This window comes from Phyllostomus discolor, chromosome 1, assembly GCF_004126475.2.
Source record: "Phyllostomus discolor isolate MPI-MPIP mPhyDis1 chromosome 1, mPhyDis1.pri.v3, whole genome shotgun sequence".
NCBI classification, from domain to species: Eukaryota; Metazoa; Chordata; class Mammalia; order Chiroptera; family Phyllostomidae; genus Phyllostomus; species Phyllostomus discolor.
This window is the reverse complement of record NC_040903.2, coordinates 195,408,646-195,430,670: the sequence shown is the minus strand read 5'-3', so window position 1 is coordinate 195,430,670 and position 22,025 is coordinate 195,408,646. Positions and strand designations below refer to the sequence as shown.

Here is a 22,025-nt window from a genome sequence, read left to right as displayed (position 1 = left end):
ACAGGAGTGTGGTCGCACAGTTCAGGAGCAGGGATGAGGATGGCACTGAGGGGGTGTGGCTAGGAAGTTGGACATGTCTACACGGTCACCCCGCTCAGAACTGTGTCTGGAAGAGTCCTGATGTCCATGGAGAGGAACTGTTCAGATGAGACATGTGGGACAGAGAACGTGGCCACAGTGAAAGCACACAGCAACGTGGACAGTTAAAAGTATCAAGAGGTAAAAGGAACGTAAAAATCGCATTCCTATTACACAGGCACCAGGATTAGCACCACGTAAAAAAAAGGCATTGCACTGAGAAAAAAATTACAACAGAAAAGACTGCATTGGGATATGGGTTATTTTAAGGTTTTTTTTTTTTTCATTTACAAATGTGGTTAATTATTTCAGAGCAAAAACTACATATATTTCTGTGTTTTAATCTATATTTAGCTGGTAGAACTGCACTCACTTTGTGAGTGTGCCGGGAAGAAAAGTTACGTTCCTGAAGCATCATTACCAGTGACTGGAGTCAGATTTGAAAAATGGATCCTGGCGGCAAACCACCCTTCCCAGCCGTCTGACCACACCAACCAGCCAATCAGGGTAATGCTACGGGATGGGGCAGGCCTCCCGGGGGCCAGCTCACAGCTTGTGTGAGGCAATGAGTGACGCCGAGGGGGGTCGGGGTACACTAAGCAGCTCTGCCCCAGTTTACAGAAAACCCGAAGAACAACACCCCCACCCCAGTTTACAGAAGAACCCCAGGGAAGGGCCTCCTGAGGGGAACCAACTGCAAGAAAGTATTCAGGTCAAACTGAATCCCCAAACACACGGGGGGCGGGGGGGAAGGCCACAGGACAGATGTGAGTCCTGGCCACTAACACCCCTTACGAGGAAGGGCTCTGCTACCGAGACCTCCTGGGGCGAGATGTCAAGGGTCAGCTCTGCAGTTTCGGGCCCCCGTCCTGTGAGCAGACCATCAAGCCGAGGCTATTTTGTGTCCCTCACTCTCCTTGGCTCTCCCCAGGCCTCTAGGAAGGGCAGGGCTTGCTGCACACGCCAAGCTCTACTGTGGCCTCGGGCCCCAGTCTAGCTGAGCAGTTTGGCTCCTCCCATTTCCAGTGGACCCTCTGCCAACACTTCCCTGGCCCCTGGACTCAAGTAGTGGGCCCTGCCTTCCAGCCTGGTCTAACCTACGGCAGAGAAGACTGCTCCCTGCAAACAGCATTGTGAAGTGGGAGGCGCAGATCCAGGGTCAGGCCCAGAGGCCCCTGCTACACGGGTCCGGAACAGCAAGCAAGGGTGTAACATGCTGCTGCTACTGAGGACACTGGAGCTGAGGATGCTGCTACTGGTGGACACTAGGGCTGGCCACCCAATCCTGCCCAGGACGGGAAAGATTACAAGCTCCCGGTCCACTGTGTACCTTCTGGATGTGTTTATAAAGCTCCCAAGGGGAAGTTACTTTGTGATGGTTCTCAGTCAATGCGTGGTGGGCCCTGGCTTTCATGTCAAATGACAGAGCTGTAATAGGGTGACAATGGTCACCATGGCCTGTCCTGCTAGCTTGGCACCTGCTAATGGGTAGCCAGAAGGTGCTTGTTAAAACTATATAAAAACCTAGCAGACCTGCTCCTATCAACTGGCACCTACACAGCCAGGCCTGATGGGAGCCGATGCTAAGGCATGAAGTGTCGGGGCGGCAGCAATACCACACACGGCTCCCTCCCACTCACCAGTATGAGGTTAAATCGGTCGCTTGCCAAAGCGGAGGGATCCGAGCTGTGAATCTGAACCTTCTTCCTCTGCATGCAGCTAACTCGCAGCTCATGGGCTAAACTGCAGGGGGAGAGAGAGGGGCAGGGAGGGTGTGGGCACCACACCTAGATAGCCAGGGGGAAGGGCCAGGGGTTCTGCCCCGCCCCATACCCTGAAGACCATCTCCCCTAGTTGGTCCTCTCCATATCATTTCTCAGCAATGGAAATGAGCAAGACCCCCAAATAAATTTAATTTTAGAACTCGTAGCAAAACTAAAGCAAAGAAACAGGTGGCCCATTTACAGGCTCAAAGGAAGTCAGAAGCAGAGGAATCTGTTTTTGGATCATGCAGTACAACTCCTTCCCTTGAGATGCAGAGGCGGCGTCGGAGACAGGAAGCACGTCGAAGGGCGCGCAGCGGACGAGAAGGGCCCAGGCACGCGGCTGCCCCTCCTGCTGCCCTTACCCTCTGCACCTCGTCGTACCACCTCTCCACGAGAGACAGCGTGTTTAACGGTGAAGAACAAACCTTTTCAACCAGATCTTTAACTCTTTGGGGAATCAAAGGAGAGGCACGTGCCCACCTGCCCTGGCTCCTACCTCCTGCATGGCTGGCCCACACGGAGGTGGCCCTTCTCCGAGATGAGAGACCTGTGTCCCTACAAGGCACCCAAACTCATGTGGTTTCTTCACCTGCCCACACAGTGGGGGCTGCAGACACAGGGGTTAGGAGTTCAGGCATCGGGAGGCAGGCAGATCCCACTCTTTCTAGCTTTACCTTGAGAAAAATCTCTCCATTCTGAGCCTCAGTCTCTTCTAGAAACTGGGGGAAGTAGCAACCTATAGCTCACAGGGTTTTAGTTAAAATTGTATCAGGGATCACAAGTATTTAGATAAAGTTTAGCATGCATACATCTATTTAATGTTCCATTTTTAGGGACAACTTGCTAGATAAGGAGAAAAGAAGGCAGAAAGCTCACCGGATCGAAGTTACAAGGCCTACTACCAAACTAAACATAATTTACGAGTAACAGAGAAAGCACCCTGAGAAACTTCTGCCCCAGTTCTCTGCCTAGACCCCCTGTCCTCTCTCCACGGCCTCCTGCAGGAGTTGCGCCCTTGCTCCAGAGGGACACCGACTCCCTCGGCGCTGGTTTCAGCAGCAGGAGGCAGGTGGTGAGCTGCAGCCCCTCAACTGTGACGACTCCTCACAAAGCAGCTATGTGGCCTCCTAACTGGGTTCTCGGACCATGGAAATAAAAAACAGAAAAAGAATACTCATGAAGAAAACATAACGAGGCACTGACTTACCGGCAATAGCTGGGGACACTGAGAAAACCCAGCTTGCTTTTTTGTAGCAAGGAGTAGGCATTGAATCCCATCCGGGTAATTTTCTGGGGGGAAAAAGGGATTCGGTGAAGTTTTATGTTGTGAAATAACAGAGAATATCTTTAGTTCCACAGGATGCAATGAAGAAACAGGTACTAAATTGGCAGAAGTCACATGCATATAAACCTGACATTCTCCCTGGAAAGAGAAAAAGCGCAGCACAAGAAAGAATGTGTGAGCTGGAAGGTCTGCTCGAGGCCTCTGTCCAAACCCTCCAATCAGTTTACACCTGCGGAGAAGATGCCACCAAACCAGTGAGTGCGGGAATGGCCCTGGATACTCGTGTCCGCAGCGTGCTTTCCACTTGACCTGTGGTGACCCCACGGCCCGGATTTTCCATTCTGTTGCCCCCACAACCATCAACAAGTCCTGATGTCTAATCCCCAGCAGGGATACAAGAAACCCTCATATCCAAACCATATACCCCGGTTTTCCAATTAAAATATGCGGGTACCGAAACAGTATCATGCCGCTTTTCCAGATTCTCCCAGGGAAGGACAAACTGTTAGAATTATTGCTAAGACCTTGCAAATAGGGAAAGTGGAATGGGAAGAGATTGCTCGCTTGGTCTTCCTCTCTTCATCAGCTTCCTGCCAGGGGAAACTCAGCGCCATACTCCCCTGAAGTGCACGAAGCTGAGCACCACAGGGTGTTTAACAGGCACCTGCTTTCAGCAGTGGATGCAGGCTGGCGGGCTGCAGGGACCAGGGCAGCCCCGGGAGTGGGGGGGGCCCACCTTTTTCTGCTTGTCCTCTTCCTCCAGCAGCCGCAGCCTTTTGTGCTCCATCTCCTTCTGCTGGATGCTCTCCCTCGTGAGGGGGTTGCAGTTGTTGTGACCGGGGAGCAAGCGGAAGTACCGATTCTTTTCAGCGTCAAAGTAATACCCTGGTAGGTCTGTAGTCAAAAGAAATAAAATCCCACTTGAAGTACTGTGACCTGACCCACCCAGAAAGGAGCCCAGTGGCCTGTCCCCCACCCCTCACAGCTGCCTGTCTCTTCTAAGGGGCCAGAGGTGAGCTAACATTGCCAGTCACCATCCTGGCCCAGTTCAGTCCTAGGGGAGCTGTTTGCCTCAGGATCACAGCTCCTGACGTATCCAGCTCCTCCCTCTAGTGTCTGCATTTGCTCCCAGGATTTCCTCTGAGCCCAGCATGAGCTGGTGGCACACACGGAGTACACCTGCATGCGAGTGCAGGCACACCAGGCTGAGGAGGAAGGGCAGCCAGAGCAGATATAAGCAGCTGACGAGGCAGGACCGGATTTCGTGCTTCCCTGCAGGCAGGGCCAGAGAGTCCTACCCAGCAGACTGCCTCACCTGGCACAGAGGAACTCCCGGCTGTGCTGGACGAGGTCGAGGGGCCCTCCTCCTCGTCGTGGTCAGAGTCCGGTGGGCTTTGCTGTGTCCGGGTGTCCCACCTGTTGACACACGGTCATGGTAACCTGCAGTAAAAGGCTTGAGACCCAGTCATTCTGCGACTGTGGGGTCCTGGCAGGGGGCAGGTCAGGTAGTTCCACAGCCTTCACCCTGACCCTTTGACCTTTGATTATTGGGGAGCACTGACCCCGCTTTTTCTTAAAGTAGTGTACCTACTGCAGATACACCAAAGCTGGGAAAAGGTTTTGTTTCTCATCCTTAAGCAGATGCATGTCACAGTAATTCCTTTTTGTTATCTCTGCGCTCGAGCATTTCGTGAAGTCTTGGGGAGTTTTTCGGATGAAAAGGAGAACAGAAATCTTTGCCAATAAGTATTCTACCAGCTGGACTCATTTGTCAGCTCAGCAGCGTTTACAAGGTCAGGTGAATTTCACTCCTTACTGCATCCAGCAGTACAAAGAGTTTAAATTGTACTTGGCTATCGTGCCTTACAGATGGGAAAACGGGGGTTCAGGGCACAGAGGAGATTTGCTCAGTAAGACTGGGACAGAGCCATGGTTTAAACACTCATTTTGCAAAGCTACGAGCAGCTCTAATAGTAATTATAACTAAAGGGTATAATGATATATAGCAAAAGATCTAATTTTAGAATCCTGATAAAATCCTCTTTTAAATCAAGAACTTCCCCTCTATCCCCACACTAAAAGGAGTACAAACTGCAAACTAGGTTGAAGGAATAAAAGAACTTTCTCTTTTGTCTATAAATACTAGCTACGCATGGTTTCTGGGAAAATTTACTTTCCCTTCTTATGGCCCAGAGCTTCCTGAGGCAGCTCATCCGAGATCGGCAGCAGGAGAGAGGAAGGATTACGTGTCATGACAAATGTCTACGCTTCTGGTCCAAGGACTGCCAGTTCAAAAACCGCTGCTCCATTCTTTCCACGTGGAGCCGGAAGGTGGCTGTCCATGTTTCCACGCAGCTCTGCCAAAGCTGATCACATTGTACTACACGCTGTGCTCTTGTGGGAAGACCTGCGACCCAAAACGTGTCCATGGTTCTCCTTCCAAAACATACAGACACTGGGCACTGTCCCGATCTTCACAGCACTGGTCAAGTCCGGGACTTGGGCTTAGAATAGTATTTTATTCTGCACCTCATGAGGCCCACCACGGACAGACGGAGGGCCTATTCAGAGCCAGGCAGTCCATTAGGGGCTTTATATATATATATATATATATATATATATATATATATATATATATATATATTATCGTGAACATCACAAGGGAAGTATTGTACAAGAAAGATATTTTACACTTCCAGAAAGCTACTTTAATTAGATGGAAAACAAAGACAAGAAGAGAGAGAGAGAGTCGGTCTACACAATGGAGAAACGCCTCTCCTCCAGCTGCATCAGATAATCCCCAAGCCTGTGGCTCAGGCCCAAAGTCAGGTCACTCTGAAAAAAGAGCATGGCCGTATCTCCTCACTGCTCGGAGTGTGGCCGGCAGGCTGACCCACCGCAGCGACATCCCCCGGGCGCTTGTGGGGAACGCAGACTCATGTTGGGCCCCACCGCACACCCTGCACGTGGACGGGGCCCCTGTGAGGGTGCCGGGCGGGCGACACTAGAACTGGAATGGCACTGGGGAACCGCACTTGCCTCGCATTCGAACTGTGCTGTTGGAACCTAGGGTTCTGCCACTGGTTCCTTCTTCCCAGTCTTCTGCTTTTCCAGCTGCTTTTATGCATTTCTGCTCCTAGATGAGAGAAAAAAAAAAAATCACATACAAGTGCATGTGCATGCACTTTTCTCTGCTGCTAGCTTCCTGATGGTTTGCTCCTTCGTGCTCAGAACTAGACCCCACCCGGCTGACCATCGACGCTGCCGCACCAGGCCTCACCTGTACAGGGCTGCCCTCCAGGTGGAGACACTGATGGGATCCAGGGTGTCTGTAGCCACTTCTCTCACCTCACAGTTGGCCTGACAACCCGCTGCCCTCGGTTGCCGGGGTCACTGTGTGAGGTAGTGACAGACTCACACCATCACTTGAAGACAACAGCGTGAGCCTGGCAGGAGAACTCTCTCAGGTTGTCTTCTTTTCCTTACCAGAGAACACCAAGCACAGAATTTTTCTTTCAGTCTATACACACCGTGTTTGCAGAGAATAGTTGATAGCGGACATTTTCTCCTACAGTTTCAGTATTGAGCAGGGAAAATTGTGAACATAATTAATCGGGGGACCTAGTGTGTATGACTTTTCAATATGCTTTCTAGAGTGCTTTTATTTTTTAAAATTTTATTTATTTATTTTTAGAGAGAGGGGAAGAGAGGAGAGAGAGAGGGACAGAAACATCAATGTGCAGGTGCCTCTCATGTGGCCCTCACTGGGGACCTGGCCCACAACCTGGGCATGTGCCCTGACTGGGAATCAAACTGGCAACCCTTTGATTCACAGCCCATGCTCAATCCACTGAGCTACACCAGCCAGGGCTGGACCACATTTTAAAACGATATTCTAACATTGTTAACAAAATTAGAAAAAAACTTCTGGGGCTGAATGCACATGAAGAATTGATTGGAAATCTATTTGCCTTTATTTCCCAACTTCTACTTTTGAGGGCAGAGGACCTGTTAGCATGAAACAGAGCACCAGAGGTCTGGACCTACATTCTGGAATTCAGCATTCACTCAACCACTTCTGTGTCAACCTATGATTGTGCATTGGGGTTACTTTGATACAAACAAAAGGAAGAAAAATGTAATGAGTATATAGTACTCAACCAAACATTTCACAAGTTCTGTAACGAATTCCTTCCTTCCTTCCTTCCTTCCTTCCTTCCTTCCTTCCTTCCTTCCTTCCTTCCTTCCTTCCTTCCTTCCTTCCTTCCTTCCTTCCCTCCCTCCCTCCCTCCCTCCCTCCCTTTCTTTTTTGTTTTTGGTTCTTTTTTTTTTTTGTAATGAATTTCTTGATTTGCTGGTGGGAGTGTAAAATGCCCTCACCCCTTTAGAAAGTTTTGCAATTCCTCAAAAGGTTCAACACAGAGTTACCATGTGACCCAAAGAACCCAGCAGAAATGAAAACACATGGCCATACAAAAATTTTGACAGGAGCATTCACAGCAGCATTACTGATAATTGCCTAAAAGCGGAAACAGCCCATATTTCCATCAGTTGATGAATGCGTAAAAAAATGTGGCACAACTATTTTCATTTGGCCATAAAAAGAATGAACTACTGATACATGATACTACAAGGATGGACCTGGAAAACACACTAAGTAAAACAAGCAGGACACAAAACTGTACAACACAATGTACAGGAAATCCTCAGAAGAGGCGCGCACACACACACAGAAGTGTTTTACAGGGAGGGGCGGGGGGTGGGGGAGAGGAGGTAGAGAATGAGGAGTGACCAACTGTACAAAGGCCTTTTTTTCTTTTTAAGCTTCTTGAAAATCCATTTCTCTGTTATGAAGAATTAATTGTTCTCTCCAGTTACCCCAAGTGACTTGATAAATGCTGATTGTTTTATACTTGCAGGAATAAGAGTAAGGGAAAAGGGCTAAACCTTTTTATTAACTAGGTGGTAACTTGGTAAAGTTTTTATAGAACTTTAAACGATTTATGATATTCCCTGTGTACCTATTTATGTTTTCTCGGGCAACATTTCCCCAGATTATTTGCTTTCTAAAAGCTGTAGTACTATATGTAATACTTCAACATGATAGCAGTTTTGTTTTAAAACCATAGGCAGGTTAATGTGACTTTTATTTAAACTAAAATATATGTGGTATGCATTTGTAAAACATATACTGCTGTTGTATTTCCTTTATCCTGTTTGGTTACACACTGTTGAAAGGTAATTTCAAAGATCAACTGATGACACTTGGTTTCAGCAAAAGTTTAAAAAGGGAAAACTTGTCTTTTACTTAAAGTTTCATGAAATAGAATTTGTATTTAATCTGAATGACTAGGTAAGATCTTTTTCAGGAATCAACCTAAAAGATGCTGCCTTGGCTGGTGCAGCTCAGCGGACTGAGTGCCGGCCTGTGGGCCAAAAGGTCGCTGACTTGATTTCCACTCAGGATACATGGCTGGGTTGCAGGCCAGGTCCCCCCAATCAGGGTTGACTGATGTATCTCTCACACATCGAGGTTTCTTTTTCTCCCTCTCTTTCTCCCTCCCAAATAAATAAATAAATAAAATCTTTAAAAAAATGTTTAAAAATCCTAAAAGAAGCTAAGTGTAATTAGTAGATCTTTTATTGGGTTGGCCAAAAAGTTCTTTTGGTTTATTTCTGTAAGATGACTCTAGTAGTGCTTAATGGTCTTTAATTTCATTCAAAACAATTTTGTTAGATTGTATTGTGACAGCTGTCATATCAGCTTGCATTAAAAAAAACTTATCAAAAGTAGTGAATTTTTGTGTAGCCATTTTAACATTGAAGATGGAAGAAAATAAACAACATTTTTAGCATATTATGCATTATTATTTCAAGAAAGGTAAAAATACAACTGAAACACACACACACACAAAAGATTTGTGCAGTGTATGGAGAAGGTGCCGTGACTGATGGAACATGTCACAAGTGGTTTGTGAAGTTTCATGCTGGAGATTTCTCACTGGATGATGCTCCAAGGTCAGGTAGACCAGTTGAAGTTGATAGCAATCAAATGAAGACACTGAGAACAATGAATGTTACACCAAACGGGAAATAGCGAACATACTCAAAATGTCCAAATCAGTAAGGTTATGGTGAAAATGAAAAATCTGTCTTTTATTTTACGGAAAAAAACATGTGAACTTTTTAGCCAACCCAGTAGTTTGTGCTACCTACTGACTACCTGTAATAACACTCCCAGCCAGACTCAGGGCACTAGCACGAAGTACCCTGAGTCCAAAGGGTGAAGCAAGAGCTCACACAAGAGATTGCATATAACTAGGCAGGAGGTTGACATGCCTGGGTGTGTAATATCCATCCTGGATTCTCAGTCATTTTAAGATGAAAAGGGAAATGAGGAGTGTACTTAGGAAAATTAATTTTCTTCTTCTTTAATGTCTAACTCTTTACCTTCTGCTTGTTGATCCTTTCTTTTTATTTTATTTAGTTTATTTATTTTTAGAGAGAGCGGGGAAAGGAGGGAGAAAGGAAGAGAAACATCGATGTGTGAGAGAAACATCAATTGGTTGTCTCTCGCACGCCCCCAACTGGGGACCTGGCCCAAACTGAGGCATGTGCCCTGACTGGGAATCACTGGCAAACTCTGGGTCTGCAGGCTGGCCCTCAATCCACTGAGTCACACCAGCCAGAGCCGTTCATCCTTTCTTAGTCAACAGGTGGACACCTGTCCTGCTCCAAATATATTCTTAGCTGCCAGTGATCTCTAAAAAGGCCAATCTGAATTTGCTCTTAAAATATCTATACAAGATGGATACACTGGTAGATACCTAGAGCTCCTGAAACCTCTAAATCTTCTTCCTCATCAATCTTTTGTATATTTTGGAAGACAGCAGAGTATACCTCTAAAGCCTTGCTGTGAACAGCACTTCAGTAGTGATAAATTCTGAAAATAAAACCTTTATATCCTTTATTTTCTGCTTTTCAAAACTGCCAATAGTTTCCCCCAGATGAGAGTTGTTTGGATAGCATCCACTGTAGCTCTCTCTAACTGGTTTCCGCCCATGAAACAACACGTCCATCAGTTTGCTGATGGGTCTTTTCTATCTAATTCAGCTAATTGCTTGGGTGCTCCATTCCTTACTGTTAATGTTGCTTTGAGGTCATCCCATTCTATTTTTACAATGATTCCAAGGAATTTCAAAGGTTCAATTCTTCCCACTGCAGGTCTTTCAACCTCCACTTGTCAATAATCCTGAAGTCTGGCAAACCTCTGAGCAGTTTTGCAGGACCTGCTTCAAATTTGGGGTCTCTGCAGGGACCTACTCATGAGTCTCATTCACCCAGAACTGGCTTTGCCTGCAGTCTGGCAGTTTTCTGCTCAGGACCTGCAAAAATTTGGCCCCACATTCCAAAATGCTTTTGCTTTGCACACCTCACAGTTTCCTCGATAAACTGGCCCTCTCCCTGCCCCAAGACCCCATTCTGAGCATGGATGAAAAAACCCCCGAAGGTGCAGGCCCAGAAGCAGTCCTGGCTCTAAGTTAGGGGCCTTGAGGCCTGTGGGGTTGGGGCTGCAGCCTCCTCTGTGGAACCTGCACGCCTCCGGACCCTCTTGCTCTAGCCCTGACAGGTAGGTCCAGAACTTGCCTAAGGCTGAAATTCAAGGTAAGCCAGAGACTCTACTTGCCCTACCCAAGCCCTCAGGTTGGGCAGCCTGGACAGCAGGGCCCCAATATCCTGCCTAACACTGGGCTGGGGACTAGAGCCCGACGACACCGCCTCACGATGCCTGGGACACACCGGGGCCACAGGGTTTCTTTTCGGGGTAATGAAAATGTTCTGGAATGCCCTGGCTGGTGTAGCTCAGTGGATTGAGCATGGGCTGCGAACCAAAGTATCGCAGGTTCGATTCCCAGTCAGGACACATGCCTGGGTTGTGGGCCGGGTCCCCGGTGGGGGCCATGTGGGAGGCAACCACACATTGATTCTCTCTCTCTTTCTCCCTCCCTTCCCCTCTCTAAAAATAAATAAATAAAATCTTAAAAAAGAGAGAAAATGTTCTGGCATGAGATATCACGTGATGGTCACACAATCTCAACTATACTACAAAACCCATCCAACTGTACATTTTCAAAAGGTGAATTATCTCAAAAACAAAAAGAATTACTACAGCAGGACTATAATATTTAAAGTGAGAAACATCCTAAATATCCAACAACAAGAAAGGTAAGATGATACAGACGACTGGGCTGCAACCCGGCAAAGCTGAAGCCACCAGTTTGTGAAGCCAAACACAAAACGGCCTCTACAAGGCGATTTCCGTGCCCACCCTGAGTGGCTAGTTTTATAAATTCTACAAATGAGGAAACTGGCTTAGAGGGCTAAGTACTGTGCCCCTGCTGGCCTGGCTCCTGGGCTTGGTGACCCACAGGACACCACCTATATAATTTTCACTATTATTTAACACTAGAGTTTGGGGCTTTGGAATTGTGTTTTCTCCAGGAAGGTGTCACGTGTTTTCTTTTCTTCTTGCTGTTTGATTCACAAGACAGTATCTGTAGAACACTCCACATCCATCAAGGGGAAGAGGGTACCATGGTTTCTGAAGTACACAGGGGGAAACATGAGGCTTCTTGGACACACAGGAACTGGGAAAAGGTGGCTTTGTCACTAACCCGGGGCTCCACTGCTTATTACTTAATGCGTTACCTTAGGCAAGTGACAATCTCACCAGGCCTCTTACTGTGTCTGACAAAGGTACTGCCTACCTCACACGACCAGTGTGCGCAAAACTTAGGTAATAACCGTAAACCAATGAACACAGTTTGTAGCAGTCCATAAGCGCTCAACCTGCATTATTATGCTGATCTGTCAGAAAAAGCCAGCTACAACCTAAACTTTCTGGGAAACGGCCAAGGGCCCAGAGTCCAGTCACTGGCAGGTGTTGCGCGGCACCTTCAGCATCATAATTGAGAAAAAACGCTCCTTAGGGTCAGACACTGAGCGGTGACACTCAGGGTCCCCCTCCCGCCGTGTCTGCGGCTGCAGAACCGACCGGCAGGACACGCCGTGCTCCTAGCGCCCACGAATCGTGCACACCCAGAGCTTGCCGGCTTAGCTTCCCACCCACGCCAAGATCAGGCCGGCGATCCACGTGCTCGGCTCCTCCCCGCCCCTTCCCCCCACGCCCACGTCCCGCCCGAGCTCTGTCTGGATAGCAGCGGCAGCCTCTGGACGGACGCCAAAAGTCGCCCCAGCCAGCAAAAACTTACTCGATTAGCGGGTCCTTTCCGGCTCTTCCTCCGGCCCAGGAACGGCAGGAGTAGTGGCGAAGCTTGGAAGGACCCGGAAAGACCACGGTGTAGCGTTCGCGAGTCAGTTGCGTCCGCTTTCGTGGTGTCGCAGCGGATAGGGCCCTGGCGGCCTCCCCTTCCTTCTCATTGGACGTGGCTTCTGACAGTCCACGCCATTAGGGTGGATCCCATGGAGAGGGCGGGGATTGGGGGGTTCGGCTCCGCCCAACTCTGGCGAAGGGGCCGCTTGTCCGCAGGCGTGTTAGGGCTGGGCGCATTTGGGGGCGGGTGCAAGGGCCTCAGGGGGCGGTGCCGGGGCGGGGCTGGAGGTTGCGTTCGAAACCCTGAAGTTTCCGCGCTTCCTTCTCCGGAGCTGAAGGTATCCTACCTGACATAGGCTACCTTCTCTGTTCGCAGCCAACTGATCAGTGTGTAGAAGTTTTCTCGCCGCTCTGGGCTACTAGCTTCAAAACGGAGACTTAGGGAAGAGGAAAGATTTTGTTGTGGGAAGGGCGAAGGAGGCTGTAAATGAGAGAGACAAAGGAACGGGTGAACAGGTGATGTTTTCTGCAGAGACCTCAGGTAGCTGAGGCTGCTAACCCTAGGTCTGCGTGGCTTCAAAGTGCAGCGGAGCTCGCTCGGAACTGCAGTCAGGATAACCTCTTTTCTAGGTTTAGTTGTTTCCTACTTGCTGTGTGACCTAGGGTGAGTCGCTTCCCTTTCTGTGCCTTGATTTCTTACGTTGAAACAAGGAAGTGGGCCTAAGGTTCTGATGTTCTTTCCAGTACAAAGTCTGTTCATACAACCAATATTTTCATAATATTCTCTGTGCCGTGCCTGTTTCGGGTATCTGCCGACAGCCATCAGATCCTCTAAAAGGAAAATTGGAAGCTTATGATGGGCACTTGACCAAAGGTGACAGTTTTGTGAAAAAGCTGGGTTCAAATAGGCCACAAACGGGCCTGGTGCACCACGTGCCCTGTTAAACCCGAATGGCTACCCATTTGGGTTAACCCATTGGAAATTAGGTTATAGGGTTTATCATCTATACTTGGTGTGAAATTATTTTGATCAACAACAAAGAAGGTGGGATTTCCTCTCTCAAGGAATTTACAAACAAATGCAGGGTGTGAGGTGGGGAGAAGGATGACAGAAGTATGTTCAGAATAAAGGACAACTTTATGAAGCTTGAGTGGTGGGAAAGAAGGCATAGAGAGAAATCTTAGGCTGAACAAATAACCTGACTGGAATGAGAAAGCCTGTTCGAGGAAACAGTGAGGCATTCCTTTTAGCTGTTTGGGAGGGGAGGCTTGGAAGCAAAACCAGCAAGGTTATGTTGGGTCAAATCAAATATCAGGGAAAGGGACAGCCCAAGGGAGCCTGTGAAGGTTTGAGAGTTGGAGAAATCACCTGGGCAGCACTGGAGACGAGATTGTAGAGGAAAGATTGTGGAAGTCAGCTAAGACACTCATTAGGAGCTTATTGCAGCAACAGTCCCTGTGAAAGGTAGTCAGAGCAGAACCACAGTGGTGGCAGCTGGGATGGAAGGGAGGGGTAGATGGGAGACATTCCTGCCAAACTTGAACTCTGTGGGCGGAGTCAAACTGGATTCTAAAGAGCTGGAGTCACCGGAGGAAGTCAAAAGCTGAGTTGACTGTGGGCTTGCTGAGTGAATGCATGGCAAATAGCCAGCCAGGAGTTCTATTGAAGGAACAATGCGGTAGGCACCAGATATGCCTCGGGGACCTGCAACGGAGCACACTGGGAAAAGGATTAAAGAACATTTGCAAATCAATGCACAGAGGAAATTGAGCCGTGGGCAAATCATCTGGCATTCCTGAACCTGTTTCCTCCTAGGTAAAATGAGGATAATAAGTTGTGAGGAGTAAGTGTGAGGACTGGGAAAGCTCAGTGCCTTCTGTTTGGAGGATGGCTTGGCATCTAAATGGTGCGTGTTACCAGCCAGAGTTAAAGTAATTCTTTTTTAAAAATATTTTTATTTCCAGAATTGGAAGCCAAGGCAAGTAAAAATTTTTCTTTGAAATGACACCTAAAATGAATCAGTATTAGATTTGACTACACAAAAATATAAACAATACTTTTCTAGTCCTGGTCATGTGCCGCATATTTTCTAAGCCTTTTCCATGTATTCCTTCTTCTAATTACAACAGCCTTGTGAGGTAGGCACTATTACTATCACCACTTCACTGATGAACTGAGCCATGGAGAGGTCAGGTCAGGATGTGAGTGGCAGAGCCAGGATTCAAACCCAGGCAGGTTGGTATGACAGTTTGTGTTCTCAAGGCAAAAGCTATCATGATGAGGGTCAAGAGACATACTCCAATTTGGTATAAAATTTCTACAAGTCATTTCACTGAAAAGGGCTAATTTTCCTGTATATAAAGTGTTCCTACAAATAACTGAATAGAAACATGAGCAGGGGCTGTGCCAACTATACAGAAAAGGAAGTACACATGAAAGGATGCTCAGCCCGACTCAGATGAGGAAAATGCAGTTTAAAATTTTGACTCGTCTTTTTTCATAACCAGATAGGCCAACTCCAGAATCTTGTTAATACTCAGGCTTTCATATACTCTCTGCAGGAGACAATTTAGCAATATATTAATATTCATGAAAAATGCACATACCTTTAACCTAGCAATTACACTGCTAGGAAATTATTCTAAAACTATATTTGCTTATGCATAACATGAAAGGTATATGAAGCATTGTATAATAGTAAAGTTGGGAAGCCATCTTAATGTTTCTTAGTAGGAGGCTAGTTTAAAAAATGATGGTGCATTCATTCAATGGAATACCATCTACTAAAAAAAAAAGGAAAGAACGAGAAAGCTTTTATATACGGATATATTACAAAATTACCTCCAAGGCCCCAGCCGGGTTGCTCAGTTGGTTAGAGCATCATCCCCATACGCCAAGGTTGTGGGTTGGATCCCCAGTTAGGGTACATACAGGATCAACCATACTTATTATGAATGCATAAATAAGTGGAACAACATATCGGTGTTTCTCTCTCTCTCCAAATCAATTCTTAAAACATTAAAATTACCTCCCAGGTAGATTCTTGGTGAAAAAAGCAAGGTGAAGAACAGTATATAAAATATTACATAGGGTGACAATGTGTGAGGTGTGTATGCACACACAGGCATGTGCATGCATACGTATAGCTTCCTGATACAACGAAAGCTGATAATATTGGTTATTTTTAGGGAGGCAACCTGGGCGGGCAGAAGACAGGGATGAGGGAGCTTTTCACTTCCCTGTACCGTATACTTCATTGTACCTTTTCAATTTTGATTATGTGAGTATATTACCTACTGAAACATAAAATTTAAATGTTAAAACAAATCAACATACTGTGGACAGCAACCAACTGCAAATGTCCATTTTAAGAGGTGACTTTGTAAATGTGTTGCTGTGAACTAGCATGCCTGTCAAATCCTATTATGGAGAGGCTAATCCAAAATATAATCAATACCACAGAAACATAATGAAATTAATATGTCCATTATGTGATAACAGGTCACCCAGAGTCCAGGAAAAGGGTCCTTTTAATTAGAATTTGTCAGTGTTTTTGGTAGTATCCAAAGGATATGAATGCCTTATTCACTGGAAATCTGGATCCAGAATAGTTCTCCATTTCCTTCCCTAATGTGAATTAAATATCCCATGAAGCTCTCCAGCCCCCTTTGTATGATCATACATTCGCTACTGCTGATGGAGGGAAACCTGGGCAATGGGCAAGAAGTTCTATAACAACAGGAAGTTCTATATCCTAGTAATAATCAGCCTATATAGTATTGGTATTCTATGTAATTGGGTAGACTAAAGCAGATTTTAAAAATCTGATCCAAGTAACTGATAATGTCAGTTGTTGGAACCCACAAACTCAGGGATAATAAGACTTGTGGTGCTTCTAAAATAATATTTTTAGCTAGTTAGCAGCTCACTGAGTAGAACAGTTAATACATGATCGATGCAGAAAGCTTAAGAAACAGGAAAGCACAAAATGAAAAAAGTACCCAATTTGCCTGTGTTAAATCCATTTCTCCATAAAAACCACTGTTAATATTTGGATGTCTTTATTTCTAAGCATGTGTCAGTAAGTAATTAACTCATTCAACAAATATTTATTGAGTACTTGGAATGTCATGCCTATTCTAGGTGCCGGGGATTTTAGTTGTGTGTGTGTGTGTGTGTGTGTGTGTATTTAATTTTAATTGTTGTTCAAGTATAGCTTTCTGCCTTTTACCCCCTTCCCAGCCCACCCCTCTATAGTCGTATATTTTTTAAATAACAAAAATTCTTTTTAAAATAGTCACAAGCTAATAGAAAATTCCAACTATAGTACAGAGAACTTTCACACTGGAATACTTTAAATTTATATTTTCTATAAACAAGAACATTCTCCTATATATCCACAATATAACCAACAAAGTTAGGAAATTAACATTTGTTGGGAACCGCCCTGACTGGTATCAGAAGCTGAAACCCCCGCCTAGGCTAAGGCTAAGGGAACGCCCTTGGAACCGTAAACCAGCAAGGAGACAAGGGCTTGTCTCCCTGGCAGGAATGCTGCTTCTGCTGCTTTATTCATAACTGAACCCCAAAAAGCTTGGTCGGTTAGCCAAAGACGGGTAAGATTCCCCACGGGGGGAACGACCTAAGGCAGGCACGATCACTTTGGGAGGCCCCCCAAAAGAAGGACTTTGGGGGCTGCAGCAGAAGAGGGTGACAGACCCTCGCTCCTTGGCTTTGGCATAGCCTGAGTTCTCATCGTCTGGGAGAAAATCTCCTTGTTGCCTGAGTTCCCAACTAAGCCTGAAACAATGACAGGGTGGTATAGCTCTGTGCTGAAAGGGCAGATTCCCCGGGTGATCAGGCCTAAGAAAGAACATGTAAATTACTGTGAAACCTTCTTTGTTTAAGATGCTCTCAGTTGAATAAGAAGGGTCCAAGGAAGAAGTTTGTTCCTCAAAGTCTTACAGCTCTTTGACCCTGACTCAATAGACCAGCAGAGTTCCTTGTTTTCTATAGTTCCTTACTTCCCCCTAATAAGTACTGTACTTTACCTGAATTATTATGCAAAATGAGCCCAATAAAAGCATGTATGGACGGTAAATCAGGGCCCTCCCCACTAGGGGGGGGTGGCCATTCTGTCCCTACTTCCCCACAGGACCTGGTTGTCTCTATGTATGTTTGTGTTTTTTCTCGCGTGTTTTTTGGCGAGCCATCCGCAGCATTTCCGTGGTCACTACTGGCCGGAGACCCACGCGCAACAAACATTGATACACCACTACCATTTAATCTTTAGCCCCACCCAAATGTCATCCGTCATCCCAATAAAAATGTTTATAGCAAAAGAATCCAGTTCAGAATCACACTTGTATTTAGCTATGTCACTTAAGTCTCCTTCACTCCTAGACTCTTCCTAGAACAGTTCCTCAGTCTTTAATTTTCATGACCTTAACACTGTCGAACATAACAGTCTAGTTCATTTGTAGAATGTCCCTCAATTTGTTTTTCTGTGCTATTTTCTCATGATTACATTCAGGCTGCCTCTTCAACAGGAAGATCATAGAAGCAACACTGCATTCTTACTGTATCCTATCAGATGCCACATGATTATTTAAAAGATTTTATTTATTTTACATTTATTTATTTATTTATTTATTTATTTTTCGAGAGCAGGGAAGGGAAGGAGAAAGAGAGAAAGAGAAACATCATGTGTGGTTGCCTCTCACATGGCCCCCACTAGGGACCTGGCCTGCAACCCAGGCATGTGACCTAACTGGGAATCGAACCGGCGACCCTTTGGTTCGTAGGCCAGTGCTCAATCCACAGAGCCACACCAGCAGGGGCCTACATGATTTTGATTTGTTTCATTATGGACGATGTTAACTTTCTTTTTTGAGTAAGGTGATGTTAGCCAGGTTTCTCCAATGTAAAATTACTCTATTTTTTTAATTAAAAATCTTTTTAAATTTTGAAATAATTATAGACAAAGTGGAAGTTGTAAAAATAGTAGAGAGGTCCCTGTATCCTTCATATAGCTTTTTTCTTATATAACCATAGTTCAATGTTATTTTTTTCCTTTTTGTAATTTGGTTAGTATTTGTGAGTTTATATAAATATCCTATTCTTCATCAAACATTCAATTAATTAATTTATATGTGGAATCATGATTTCCTGTGTTATTCAATGAGTTAATTTCATTCTTATTATTTATTTTGATGTTCAAATAGTCCCAGTTTGACTAGTAGAAACCTCTTTAAATTGTCTTCTGGGTTCTTTTGAGATGTCCTCATCATTCTTTGATCATTTCCTTGCTCTCTGGAAAAAGATGTTCCACACACTGTTGGGAACCACCATGCCTGGTTTCAGAAGCTGTAACCCCCGCCATGGATAAGGCTGAGTGAGAGGCCTTGGGACCATAAGCCACTAAGGAGACAAAGCTTATCTCCCTGGCTGGGGCACCCCTTCTGCCTCCTTTACTTAACCCTGCTTGGCCCCCAATGCATGATCAGTTAGCCAATGACGGGTAAGAGTCCTCAAGGGAGGGATGACCTAAGACAGGCACAGTCACGAAGGGGCCCTCAGGGAAGGACTTGGGGGGCTATAGAAAAAGGGGGTGATGAACCCTTGCCCCTCAGCTTTGACATAGCCTGAGTCCTCATTCTGTCTGAGAGAAGTCTCCTAATCTCCTGGCTGCCTAATTTCCCCCGCCTGACTTAAGCCTGAAACAATGCTGCAGGGCAGTGCAGCCCTTTGCTGGAAAGCAGGTTTCCCTGGGGCCATCAGGCCTAAAATAGAATGGATAAAATCCTGTGGAACCTGCTTTGCTAAGAATGTCCTCAATTTTCTAATAAGGGTCCAAGCATGAAATGAGTTTGTTCCCCAAAGTTTTATAGCCCTTTAGCTAACTGGCCCTGACTCAGAATAAGCCCTCATAGTTCTTTGTATGTTATCTATTGTTTGATCCTTACTGCCTGACAATGATTGATCAGTTTTACCTGTATTCCTGTGCAAATTGAAACCAATAAAAGCCCATTGAGGAAAAGGCTCCTGGCCCTTCTCCTTTGAGAGATCAGTTACCTTTCCTCCCCAGCAAGATCGTGTCTTGGTAGACTTATTCTCATCCTGGCAGCTGGAGGGGGGCCCCAGGGAGAGGGGGCCCATAGGCGGAGCTCCCCCACAAAGCACATCCTGTGCTTTTCCTGTTCCAGGAATGAGTCAATTCTCTAAGGAGTCCTAGTCCCATTTAGTGGAGCTTGGTATTTAGAAACCAAGATCTGAATGCTAAGTGTACTCATTTCTATTAGGGTGACATGTTCTGGGGCCTGCTCAGTGGTCACAGTTAGAAATATACACCCACGCATTTCCATTCACAGCGCACACACAAACACACACACACATTTTAAACCATGTTTACTCACACATCTCTTGTTAGGGTGGTCGGTGCTGTGGGCTATGAAAGAACTCACAAAGAGAAGAAAGTACAGAAAGTAAAGGTTTTATTTTTACTTTCCCAAGGGAGAGAAAGGGCTAGGTGTGGAGACACGCACCAGCACCAGCACTGAGGGGTCGGGGCTGTGAGTTTTTATGGAGTAATGGGGTGGTTGTAGAGTAGGATGTTTCAGTTAGGTGGCAACTTGTTTCGATGTTATCTTTGGGTACAGGGTCCAGTGGTTGTTGTGATCTGGTAAGTCCTGTTCCGTAAGTTCCCGGAGCCTCCGAGCCTTCAGGGCACTTCCAGTAATTGTCTAGTCCTGAGGATAAAGGTTCACGAAACAATCAGGGTCAGTCATGCTTTAGAGGGTCCAGCTAGCTCTGGGAAACGGGGCCTGAGGGATGGCTGTTGTCCTATTATCTACTTTTTTTTTTTAGATTTTTATTTATTTAGTTGAGAGAGGGGAAGGGAGGGAGCAAAAAGGGGAGAGAAACACTGATGTGTGAGAGATACATCCATCAGTTGCCTCTCCCATCAGTTGCTTCTGGCATACCCGCAACTGGGGACCTGGCCTGCAACCCAGGCATGTGCCCTGACTAGGAATCAAACCTGTGACCTTTGGGTTCGCAGGCTGGCACTCAATTCACCAAGCCACACCAGCCAGGGCATTTTAGGAGATTCTTCTTTTAAGATTTTTTATTTATTTATTTTTAGAGAGGGAAGGGAGGGAGATAGAGAGAGAGACACACACACACACACACATCAATGTGCAGTTGCTGGGGGTTCTGGCCTGCAACCCAGGAATGTACCCTGGCTGGGAATCGAACCTGGGACACTTTGGTTCCCAGCCCGCGCTCAATCCACTGAGCTATGCCAGCCAGGCATTTTAGGAGATTTTAAAAATAATTTTAAAAGCTTTGCCATCCTCTGTTTAGCATTTGCAAGCCTGGGGGGGGGGGTGTCTTCTAAGAATGGTCTAAATTGGAAAACAGGAAGGGGTTTGTAGGAAAAGTACCTTATTATAGCTTCCACAAGCATCATTTATTGCCACAGCAAGACAGAAGAACATTAAAAGGATGTGCATTGTTTCCTGTTGTTGCCGGACCTTGAAGGCTGGTTCTTGAGTCTTATGTCATAGAAATGACCCCTGAACTCAGTAAAAAATCAAATGGATAGAACTTATTGAAAAGAATTTGTACACAAGGGAGTCAACCAGAAGAGAGAAGCCAGGCTTCCCGAGGGGCTCCTGTAAAGCCTTATCCAGGGCCTCACGGTGGGTGTAGGGCTTGGGGATGAGGATGAGGTCAGCTGCCCCACGATCATACCTGGTGGAGGTGGATCCCCGGGTGGTCACCAGTTGTTTTCCATGGTCAGTGAATCATTCAAAGGACCTGTAAAATAATACTTGCACAAATATTCTAGGTACCATTCAATTGACAAAGCATCTATTTTGCAGAACATGACGCTAACAAAGGATGCTATCGTTCTGCATTCTTTCCGTTAGGGATGTGGCTACGTTCATTTCAACTATGAAATTTTACTGAAAGCAAGGAGTCATAGGCAGGCCTTTAAGATGGAGTTCTTTTGGTCAAGATGGAGTTCAGACTGTACCCTTGTTCACCTCGCCATGACTGGCCTCATCAGGGTCAACAATTTTATGGACAAAAGAAGCTAAGAAGCTATAGAAGAAATGTCCTGCAGAATAGCAGCATAACAGAATACATTGAGACATATAATTGTTCCAAATCTTACTGCCTTTCTGGTTTCTTCTGCATTGAATTTCTGTTTAAACTGATAGGAGGATTGCTTTTAAGGAAAGAAGTGAAAATAATATAAATGGAGCCACTTTAAAATGGAGTTGGAGTTGCCAGCCCAGAGGAACTGCTTTGCAGGCCTTAATCCTCAAACCTTTGGAATGTTTGAACTGGGCAAAATAACCTTTGAACTGGGCCTAAAGTAGTATTATATGCAAAACAAAACAAAACAAAACAAAACAAAACTGTGTGCAAAGCTAACAGGAAGGCAGACATTCCTACTACTGGCCTGAACATTGAGAAGACCTTCAGAATTAGCACCGCAATGTATAGCTAAAGAGTAACTTACCTTATGTGCACCTGTAGAAATTCCTCCAT

General features: G+C 45.8%; 1 protein-coding gene, 1 long non-coding RNA gene and 1 pseudogene across 4 annotated transcripts in view; 1 reads left to right on the top strand and 2 right to left on the bottom strand.

Annotated features, from left to right (window-relative positions):
* Positions 1-3,258, top strand: part of LOC118497473 — a 6,666-nt gene extending 3,408 nt beyond the window's left edge. The window contains exons 2-3 of the long non-coding RNA XR_004899995.1: positions 433-585; positions 3,196-3,258. This is a non-coding gene — a long non-coding RNA (uncharacterized LOC118497473). The remainder of the gene's footprint in view (positions 1-432; positions 586-3,195) is intronic.
* Positions 1-12,549, bottom strand: part of DCAF4 (DDB1 and CUL4 associated factor 4) — a 23,293-nt gene extending 10,744 nt beyond the window's left edge. For all 3 annotated transcript variants that reach the window (XR_004899991.1, XM_036011803.1, XM_036011807.1), the window contains exons 1-6: positions 12,402-12,549; positions 6,169-6,265; positions 4,445-4,545; positions 3,866-4,023; positions 3,052-3,134; positions 1,719-1,821 (exon numbers count right to left, since the gene is read on the bottom strand). Coding sequence is in view for 2 of the 3 variants with exons in the window: in XM_036011803.1 (XP_035867696.1) it covers positions 1,719-1,821; positions 3,052-3,134; positions 3,866-4,023; positions 4,445-4,545; positions 6,169-6,257 (534 nt within the window). In the remaining variant the exon portion in view is untranslated. The remainder of the gene's footprint in view (positions 1-1,718; positions 1,822-3,051; positions 3,135-3,865; positions 4,024-4,444; positions 4,546-6,168; positions 6,266-12,401) is intronic.
* Positions 9,815-22,025, bottom strand: LOC114492153 (annotated as a pseudogene).